Source organism: Telopea speciosissima, chromosome 5 (genome assembly GCF_018873765.1).
Source record: "Telopea speciosissima isolate NSW1024214 ecotype Mountain lineage chromosome 5, Tspe_v1, whole genome shotgun sequence".
Taxonomy (NCBI): Eukaryota; Viridiplantae; Streptophyta; class Magnoliopsida; order Proteales; family Proteaceae; genus Telopea; species Telopea speciosissima.
In genome coordinates this window covers 43,109,448-43,120,038 of record NC_057920.1, presented here as the reverse complement: position 1 = coordinate 43,120,038, position 10,591 = coordinate 43,109,448, and the positions used below count along the sequence as shown (strand labels likewise).

The 10,591-nt window shown below is 38.9% G+C and overlaps 1 protein-coding gene across 3 annotated transcripts; it reads left to right on the top strand.

Annotated features, from left to right (window-relative positions):
- The first annotated feature begins 252 nt into the window (after positions 1–252).
- On the top strand, positions 253–5,771 carry LOC122662701 (protein SMAX1-LIKE 4-like). Of its 3 annotated transcripts, XM_043858406.1 has the most exons (5): positions 254–1,679; positions 2,208–2,472; positions 2,594–3,787; positions 3,818–4,326; positions 5,759–5,771. In XM_043858406.1, exons 1-4 carry the CDS (start codon positions 397–399, stop codon positions 4,313–4,315), a joined length of 3,240 nt encoding a protein of 1,079 aa, XP_043714341.1. In that variant the 5' UTR covers positions 254–396; the 3' UTR covers positions 4,316–4,326; positions 5,759–5,771. The 3 variants fall into 3 exon arrangements, with proteins under 3 accessions (XP_043714340.1, XP_043714341.1, XP_043714342.1); XM_043858405.1 differs by lacking the exon at positions 5,759–5,771 and having other exon boundaries at positions 253–1,679; positions 3,818–4,406; XM_043858407.1 differs by lacking the exon at positions 5,759–5,771 and having other exon boundaries at positions 2,594–3,799; positions 3,842–4,406.
- Positions 5,772–10,591: the final 4,820 nt, after the last annotated feature.

The following is a 10,591-nucleotide window of genomic DNA, read 5'->3' as shown; positions in this document are numbered from 1 at the left end:
GGTGGTCTGCTCTGCATTTCTCTTTTCTAAAGCTCTATTCATCTGCCAAGGCTCTCTTTTTCAATCTCACTCCTCTCTCTCCATTTAAGCGAGTGTAATCGCCAGCCAAGTTCTCTTAGACTAAGGGTAACTGTGTTGCTTGTGTGGAAACAAGAAGAGAGAACTGAGCTGTGAGCCAACTTCTGGAACATTTTTGTGGTGGTAAGTGCAGAAGAAAGAGAAGTGAAGGTCTTTGCAACAAGTGAAGGTTCATAACAATTCGGTGGTGGTGGCTGGGGGTATAGGAGAGAAGAGAGGGATAAGAAACAGAAGCCAAGAAGCAGCAGCTAATTAGGTCCTCTGGAGCACAAGTGTTTTCTTACAAGGGGGGGTTAGGGGGTGGTGTGTAGCCAAGTAATGCGTGCAGGAGCCTGTACAGTCCAGCAGACCCTCACATCGGAGGCTGCTTCGGTGCTTAGGCACTCCCTTGGCTTGGCCAAGAGGAGGGGCCATGCCCAGGTCACCCCACTCCATGTGGCTGCCACCTTACTGAGTCCAAGGTGCAGTCTCTTGAGGAGGGCTTGTCTCAAGTCTCATCCACATTCAACTTCTCATCCACTGCAATGCAGAGCTCTTGAACTTTGCTTCAATGTGGCTCTCAATAGACTCCCAACAACACCTGGTCCTTTCCTCCATGGTCAACCTTCTCTCTCAAATGCTCTCATTGCAGCACTGAAGAGAGCTCAAGCACACCAGAGGAGGGGTTGCATAGAACAGCAGCAACAACAACCTCTCCTTGCCATTAAGGTAGCACTAGAGCAGCTCATTATATCCATTTTAGATGACCCTAGTGTTAGTAGGGTAATGAGAGAAGCTGGGTTCTCCAGCACCTCTGTTAAGAACAACCTAGAGGACGTTTCAGCTTCTTCTGTTTTTCAGTGCTATAGCAGCTCTGGTGGGATTCTCTCTTCTACTTGTTCTCCTCCTATTGAAACTCATAGAGAGATTAGCAACCACAGCAGTTTCTGGCAGACCCATTTGTTGAACTGCTATTCTGAGCAAAACCCACTTCCCTTTTCTACTCCAAAGAAGCCTTTAAGTTCCATCTTCACTGATTCAGCCACTGAAAAGGAGGATTTCAGGTTGGTTTTGGAGGTTCTGATGAGGACGAAAAGAAGGAATACAGTGATTGTTGGGGACTCTGTTTCAACTACTGAAGGCCTGGTTGCAGAGCTTATGGGGAAAGTGGAAAGAGGCGAGATACCTGATGAATTGAGATCGGCCCACTTTATTAAATTTCAGTTATCCTCTGTCTCTTTGAGGTTCATGAAGAGAGAGGATATGGAGCTGAAGGTTGCAGACTTGAGAAGGAAGGTGGGTTCTCTTGTAACAGGAGGTGAGGGAGCAATCATCTATGCTGGAGATCTCAAATGGGTAGTTGAAGGTGGTGTTGGTGAGAAAGAGGGAGGATTCTCAGCAGAAGTATGTAGTTATAATGCTACTGATCATCTGGTTGCAGAGATAGGAAGGTTGCTCTCTGACTATAGCTGCTCAAACAGTAAGGTATGGTTAATGGCCATTGCAAATTACCAGACTTACATGAGGTGCCAGACGAAGCAACCCTCTCTTGAGACTCAATGGACTCTTCAAGCTGTCTCTGTTCCTTCAGGTGGATTGGGTTTGAGCCTCCATGCTTCCAAGTAAGCCAACCATCAATTGCTTCACTCAAATGCATCAAGTTTTAGATTTATAATAAAATCCTTGAATTATTGCTTGGATTTGTGTTTCTAATATTCATGATTGAGTCTTAGAAACAAATACAGAAGTAATCATTGTTTTTATTTTTTATTTTTTATTTTTTTCAAATATCTTCTAATTTTACCTTCTCAAAGAGGGTCCACTTATTAAATTCTATCTGGTTTCTTTATTTTATCTTTTTATTTATGCATTCTATTTGTTTATTTACCATTTGAGTGTGCACTTTCCCTTCTTTAGAATAAATCTGGACGAAATTATCAGTAATTTCTTTTGATAATCACCAATGTGAATAAAATCGTGTACCCACAATAAATAGAAAAATAAAAACAGAGCATTAGTTACTATATATGAAATTCATTTACCATATCTGGTATTGAATGGAAAATTTAGAGATTCTTTTTTTTTTTTTTTTTTTTAATTCCTTTTTTGCATTAGATTTAATCTTTCCTCTTTTTTTTTCATTCTTGTAGTGCCCTTGACTCAAAGGTATCTCTCTCTCCAAACACATCTCTAATGCCAGAAACAAAACCTTTCACTCCTAACGAAGAACCAGACAGTCTCACCTGTTGTGCTGATTGTATCTCCAATTTTGAAAAAGAGGCAGCCATATTCACATCAGGCCAGCAAAATCCATCCTCCTATCTTCTTAGCTCTTGCAATTCCAAAGACATGGTCAAGGGTCCAACCAACTTGCCTTACTGGTTGCAGCCATATAAAGCTGACACCCATCACAAGGTAAAGAGATGTTGATGATGTTTTAAACAACTTTCAATTAAAGTTCTCTTCATCTCACTATTTATCTCTTCCTCTGTTCTTACAACCTGTCTCCTTTATTAATATTTTTATTTTTTTTCAGGATGATTTGGTTGAATTGAAGAAAAGATGGAACAGGTTATGCCACAGCCTACACCATCCAAGGCCTAATCAGATCCTCCACCAGAAAGGCTCTTCCTTATTCAACAACCAAAACTCAAGTGGCAAGAGCTATACCTATTCAAAATCTTACCCTTGGTGGCCTTCCTCATCTCAGTACAATCAAACCAGCATTTTCCCTGAATCGACTTCGATTTCCTTCACCGAGTCGATAACGGAGACCAACCATGTCACAAGCATTGCATCTCAATTGAGAAGTCACCAGTCACGTACAATTGAATTTGGTTTCACTAATGAAGAGGCATGGGAACACCGGCAGTCGGAATTGAGCTCGGATTTTCTGAAAAACATGGAAAGCCAGGAAGTGAAAACCACTCTTGCTCTTGGTAATCCTCTTTTCTCAGATTCCATGGCATCCAAGGTTCAAAAAAGGGAAGGAAAGATGGACCCAAAAAGAGATCTCTGTAAGCTATTGCAAGAGAATATCCCTTGGCAATCTGCGATAATCCCTTCCATCGCAGAAGCTTTAATAGGTTCCTCCAAATTGTCAGAGAAGAATGGGAATTGGTTTCTAATTCGAGGAATGGATTGTATAGGAAAGAGAAGACTGGCACTTGCAACTGCTGAGTCAATTTGTGGGTCTACTGATCACCTTGTCCACTTGAACAAGAGAAGAGAGAACAAGGACCCCCAATTGTCTGAAATCCTCATAGAAGCCTTGAAAGAGAACCCAAAATGTGTTGTTCTATTGGAAGATATCGACTATGCCGATTCAAACTTCATAAAGTTCCTAGCTGATGGCCTGAAAACCAAAAATTTCAAAGACATGGAAGGGGGAGAGGTTTGTTTTGATCAGGCTACATTCATTGCAACAATAGGTGGTAGTGGTAGTAGTGGTTCTTCAAGTTTCATAAACAGCAAGGAAGATGAGGTAGCAATCCAGATGAAGTTGCAGTTTGAAGAAGACACTACTACAAATCCTGCATTTGAAATTTTCAATTCTGATCATAAGAGGAAGGCGGAGTGGGACTTGCCATTTAATAAGAACAATAAGCATCCAAGGAAAGAAGAGAAAGAACACTCCTCTTCATCTGTGGAAGATATTAATGGTGGTGACAAGGGGGTTATCTCAAGACAGTCAAGCAGTAACACCTTTGATTTGAACATCCGAGCTGAGGAAGAGGAGGAAGAAGAAGAAGAAGAAGATGAAGATGAAGACGAAAACAAGCCTGATGACAACTCCAACCCCATCCCTAGTGATCTCACTCAAGAAACTGCAACAGATCTCCACAGCCCACATGGGTATTTTCTTGGATCAATCGAGAAGAGCTTTCTTTTCGATCAAAATCCGAAACTTTTCGATGAAATGGGTGAGACTTTCTTGTCAAAGATCAAAGGGTCTTTCCATGAAGTGTGTAGGAGTGAGATGAAGATGTCATTGTCAGTTGATAAGGTTGTGTTAGATGAAATGGTAGCTGGGTGTGGTTCTTTCCTTGATAGCTTGTTTGAAATTTGGCTGAAAGACATTTTTCAAACGAGCTTAGAAAAGGTTGTTAAAGAGAGAGGGAAAGAGGGAAACATTAAGCTCTCGCTTCTTGGGGCTAAAGAGGAGAATATTTTGGATTATGGTGGGTTCAAGGGGTCGAGTCTTCCCAAGACAGTCCAAGTTGTCTTCAAGGATTTGGCCACGGGGTTTTCTATGTAAAACTACAGAGAGTAAAGCTATCAAACTACCTTTCATGTAATATTTTTCCCATTTTCTCTTTTTGAATTAAAAAGTCCTTTTGTACTTCTTTCCTCACTCTTCTTGTTTCTTTGCTAAATCTCTATTAGTGGGTTTTACTAAGGTCGAGTGAGTGTGTGTGTGTTTTTTAGTTTATATTCTGGACGAGCCCCTGAGCTTGTAGAAATAATCTGTGGGTTGTATTAGGGTTTAGGGTTTAAGCATAAGGTTACTTAAAGCATTACATCCTGAGTATCGAGTTTGAAATACCCCAGCTGCTGCTTTCAGCTAGTATATATAGAGAAACTACGGTTTAGGTCAGATAGACTAATTATTAGATTGTCCCTCACAGCCTAAGCTTTAATACAAATAGGATTATATTATAACATATGAAGGGATATTACATCAATACCCTTATAGATTTTGTAAAAACAGGCCAATTTACTATTACCTAACATGTTAGTAGAACGTATAATTTTAACGATAAGGACTTCTCAAGTCTAGGGACCGATCTTAAGCTACCAATAAGAATCTTCTTCTTTAACAACTGATAGTTAAACATTACAATTGTTAAGAGTACACATCCAACCTAATTGAGGGAAAGAAAATTCTCTTGATGAACATCAATGTGCTAAAAAGCTTCCAAAAGCAGAGGAATAAACTGAAACAAGGATTTTGTTTTACTCAAGTACAACTAGTAACACCTACCCCAGTAGAGACAATTAATCTATGATCAATCTAAAATTTGCTTTCCCTGTGAATTCAGTTTAATTATTTCTCCAAATTCAACTTGGACAAAGTTAATGGTCAAAATAAGGCCTCTACAGCTTTTTTTAGTTTTTATTTTTTGGTAAAGGGTGAAAGGCTTCCATCATGCCCTACACTTTCCGACAACGTGGACTGATGATTTGGAATTCTAGCCGTTAGATGAATTAGTAGGATTTTGATCTAGATATGTCTTTTGGAAAATTTGATTGCAACTCTCAACCGTTAAAATTTTGATCTTTTTTTTTGTTTTTGGACATGAGATAAGAAGTACATTATACTACAAAGAGTAACAAGACTACAGAGTGTGACCGAGGGATATAGAATTGTAGAGAAGAGGGGGATGAGAGTGTTGAAAAAGAACGCCCAGAATGGCGATTTTGTGGAAGAAAAGCGAAGAGAAAAAGAAGAACAAGCACACAAGACAAGATTTACGTGGTTCAACCCTAAGAAGGAAGGTTATATTCACGGTCGAGCGATAGAACGATTCCACTATTTCTGTGAAGCTAATACAAATCCTCACACTCACCTCTCTCAAAGAGATAATAACATTATGGGAAGCAGTTTTCTTAATGGGAGTGTGGCCTATGCTAGCACTCCCATGTGTCTATCTCTCTCTTCATTAAAACAAGGGGGTAGAGTGTCTTTTCACATGGGAAGGAGAGAGATAGACTCATGGGAGTGTTGGCATAGGCCACACTCCTGAACAGAGAACTTTTTCCCTAACATTATATAAGAAAACCCTAGAGACCCATCCGATCTAATTCGGATCTGATCCAACATATGTCGAAATATATATCAAATCGAAGATCTCAACGAACTCTACAAGAATTAATGTTGTATGCATGCACTTTTTGGCCATTCTGGTGCGATTCAAAGGCAAAATAGCCTGCTGAAGAATCACCACAACACAGCCTGGACTAAGATCAGGCTTCACCAATAGAGGGCAAAAAGAGACTCCAATCTAGAGGGATAAAGTGCTTGTTTGGCAAGCACTTTCTAACACTTAAAATGTTAATTTGGTCTGAAATTTTAACCATAGTTATTTAAAGACATCGAACAATGTCCACCAACTTTGGGTCCCATGTATAAAGGCATCAAGGAAATCAACTCGCTTTTATAATACATATTAGGGTAAAGGTTGGGTATGCTAGAGATATACTATATGTCAGTCTCTCTTCAACGGAAGGAAGAGAGAGATAGATATATAGGGTGCTAGCATACGATATACTGCTAGCAAACCCATCCCTCTCCCTAAATTTGATCAATCAAATAGAATTTCTTTCGGGCTCCGTTTGGTTGCAAGGGGAATTAAAGGGAAGGGAAGGGAAAATTTTTCAAACCTAAAAAGGAAATTTTTGTAATCATTACCCCATGTGATTGTGTAAACTACTTAAATTTCCTATCATATCTAGTAAAGATATATTTTACATGTAATATTTATTTTACATTTTAAACCAAAGAAAAATGAAAGTAAAATAAAGTAAAATTTAATAACCAAATATGGAACGATTTGGAGTTAGATATATTGTCACATGGTGTCACATGAGGTAATGATTAAAAAAGTTCTTTTTTTAAATATGAAAAAAATTTCACTTCCCTTCCCTTTAATTCCCTTTGCAACCAAACGGAATCTTCATGTGTAATACATCTTAACTTAATAAAGTTTGTATTTCTGTATCCAAAAAAAAAAAATAGGACTCCTCCTTTGGGATAAACTAAACATTTAATTACTCCATGAATCCACTTTTGGTCTTAATAAGGACGTTGGGGGGGGGTTGAATTCACTCAGCACAAGCAAAGACCTATAATATGGTTCCTCTTTTTTTTCTAAAATCTCCTTTTCATCATTATTAACCTTCTCCATTCTCCCTTTTGACTGCAGTCAATAGCCATTCCCTTCATATATATATAATAAATTTATTATATGAGAGGGGCATTAATTATAACAAAGAAAGGAACAATCATAGAGCTTCCACACACAAACACAATTAATCCCTATATCCCTCTACTACTCCCACTACAAGCCAATTAATGCCACTTTTTGGTTCAATCAAAATACTCTTTTTAAAAACTATATATCATTACTTTGACCCAGAAGGCCCATCAAGACATTAGGTAATCATGACATCAAACGGCGATTGTGGGACCTTTCGTCCTATAATTTTTAAAATATGAGCGGCCATGCACTACTACATGACTGTTAATTTGTTTATAAGTATACTCTCTTTTTTTTTTTGAGTTTTTGATTAAACTGAAAATGAAGATGAGATTGAGTGACAGTCTTGAATTGCTATAAAAGCCAGCCCATCATCAGGTTCCTAGGAAACAAGAAAGCCCATGGAACCCATAAGGATAATGATGCACTTTGTACCATCATCTAATCTAGAGACACAGAAACATGTGGTGGACAAATAAAGATGTGGTGTGTTGTTGATCAATATGCATTGATATGGTATAATCTTACACTGATGGCATACCATAGGATTGGGATTACATTATGGAGTGTGGCTCATCAATATCTCAATAGTATCTCCACTGCCACACATTGCTTTTGAACTTTAATGGGATTCTAATCCCTAAACCCAATGTCACCAGACTCATCATCCTAAAATATAACATGACGATGTGGTATAAGATGTGATGTAGGATCCAACACCAATACCTGTCTCACTAACTCAAATTTCAGCTTCAAACAGCAACCAAGAAAGGAAGGCACAAAGTAAATTTTTAAGTTTTCATAAAATTTCATGTATAACAAAATCTTATATGTATATTGTCGTCACCAATTAGCTGAACTAAGAAGTTCTAAGCTGTGTTTGGTATGCATTCTTGGAATATATTCTAGGCCAATTTTGCATTCTCGGATGATAAAAAAAAAACTATTTTTATCATTCGAGAATGTGAAATCAACTTAGAATGCATACCATACACTGCCCCAAGCTCACTTTTTTTGTCCCTTGCCGTGTGCAGATCTTGGAGAGAAAGTAGAAGAAAAAAAATTAGAAGAATAAGAGAAAAGATGGGAGAGAAATAGATATTTGGCTTTACCACGTCCTCACGCAATTGGGGGGCTGTCAATCCTCTCTCAAGAATTAAATTAACATTTTTTCGATCATCTTTCTACTTCTTCATTCATCAATAAATACACGGATTATCCTAACTACTCACTTCCCTCTACTATAATTTCTTCTTGCAACTCATTCCACTTCTAATAACTACATATAATTAACAATAACTGACCACAATTTTATACACATATATAATTAACAATAATTAACCACAATCACAAATATCCATGCACCTAAGCAAGAACCGTGTAGACACATAACACTTGCCTTATTTCGAATAGTTATTTCATGCACAAGTAATCATGTCATTTAGTATAAAAAATGACAACTACTGAAAATGGCATAATGACAATGGGCAAAACAATTTTGTTGTGACCAACCTTAGTTAAAACAAAAATTTGCTATATATAGGCAAAAGATCCTGCTTGGTCATGTGATGGCTACACCCAGACATAGAAGGGGAAAAATGATGGCTCGTTCCGATGAAATAAAAAAAATCCACCAATATTTATGCCAAACCCCCCAACATGCTATATATATATATATATACATCTTTTTGTCACTAGGTTGATGAACTAACAAGTTATAACCGTATTTTTTTTATCCCTAGCCTTATTCCTGAAATTTTTATTTTTATTTTTTGTGAACTTCCTAAAAGTCATTTAATGCATATTTAATGTAGCGATAAAAAAGGGTTTTATAAGGGTAAAGGGTTAAATATGCATGCACCCCCTAAGTGATCCAAAAATTCCATCTACACCATCTACTTTTCTGACAATGCCATACGCACCCATTGATAATTCTACGTGCCCCCCCTACTTTTCAAACTAATCCATATTTAAGTCCCTACCATTAATATTAGGCGTTAAATGCTCACGGATCTGGAATTCAAGAATGTAATGTACAATTATACCCTCACTAGGGTAAAATTACCTATTTGAAAAGACATTTTTTCCTTTCATATATGTTTTAGTTGACCAAATTGCCCTCATCTTCCCTAAATAGTTTAGGGTTTCTACCCCAAGTTTACTCCCTCCAGCTTCCCAATGGTCTGCTCGTCTTCTTCCAACCCATCATCATCTTCTTACACTCCTCCAATGCTCCTCCCTTCTTCTCCCTCCCATTCTCCTTCTCTTTCTTTAACTTCTAGTCGGCATTCTCCACTCCTTCACTTCTATATTTCCTACCGAGAAAATTTGCGATATCTATCTTCTCCAATAGCGAGGTCCCCTCCCCTGAAACTCTCAGAGCATTCTCTCCATCCTCAGCTTCTTCAAATCCAAGGGCATCTCTGAACCTGATTTCCGCAGACTCTACTTCATCTGCCCTCAACTCTTCTCCCGCAGCGTCGATCCCACCGATTTCTCTCCCGTCTTTGAGTTTTTAGCCACCGAAGTCGTAGTGTCTCCTGCCGAATCTTGTGCTCTGGTTCTCTGGTGCCCTGGAATCCTCCTCCCACACATTGACTTATATAAACTTGAAGTGAAGATTAGGTTTTTGCAGAGTTTAGGGTTTTCCCAAGAGGGATTTGCTAGGGCCTGCTCTTGTCTACCTACGGTTTTTGGGTACAGTATCGGGAATAATATGATTCCCAAGTTCAAGTATTTGGTGAAAGAAAATATTTCTTGTGCTTCTCCACCCTTTCTTTTCCCATGATCGAAGTCCCCAAAACCTAACCCATCTTCAATTTGCCAATAGTCAAAACCATTCCACACCATCTCTTTCCCTTCTTCTTCCCATCTCCACCGATTGTAGCAAAGGATCGAAACCCTATTTCTTTTGCTTTTCATAAAAACTAATCTGAAATTGCAGAGAAAACCCTAAACTACTGGGCCGATATGATTCCCAGGATAAAATGTAGATACCTGATATGTCAGGAGACGTTAGCTACCAATGAGAGCCCGACATGTGTATCATGGACGAGCTAAGGTCACGTAGGGTAAGCACAAGCTGACCAGATTCATAAAGAGCGAGGTCTGGGTGAACACCAGACCTCACAAGGCGCACGCGTGAGGCCAGACCTCGTGTCATTACGAAGAATCGCCAGGCTGACCCCCTTATGAGGGTGACCTAACCCATAGTGGGAGGGGACGACCTGAGTGTTAACGCAAATCCTGCCATGAACTACCACGGCCCGAGATTATCGCCCATATGGCGCCTAATAAGGCGCAAAGGGATCAACGCTATCCCTAAAATCACTCCTAAAATCTCTCACTCCATGTCGAGGACTCTACTTTCCTATTAGGGCACGATTCTACCCACCATCGCCTATAAATAACAGAGTAAACTCTTTCCACAATCATTTGACTTCAATTATCATTATCTGTTGCAAAGAATTCTAACTTAGACATCGGAGTGGAGACACCAGCACAACCCGGCCCTCTCTTGCTTTTTGTATTGTAGGAACAGGGCTCCGACATAG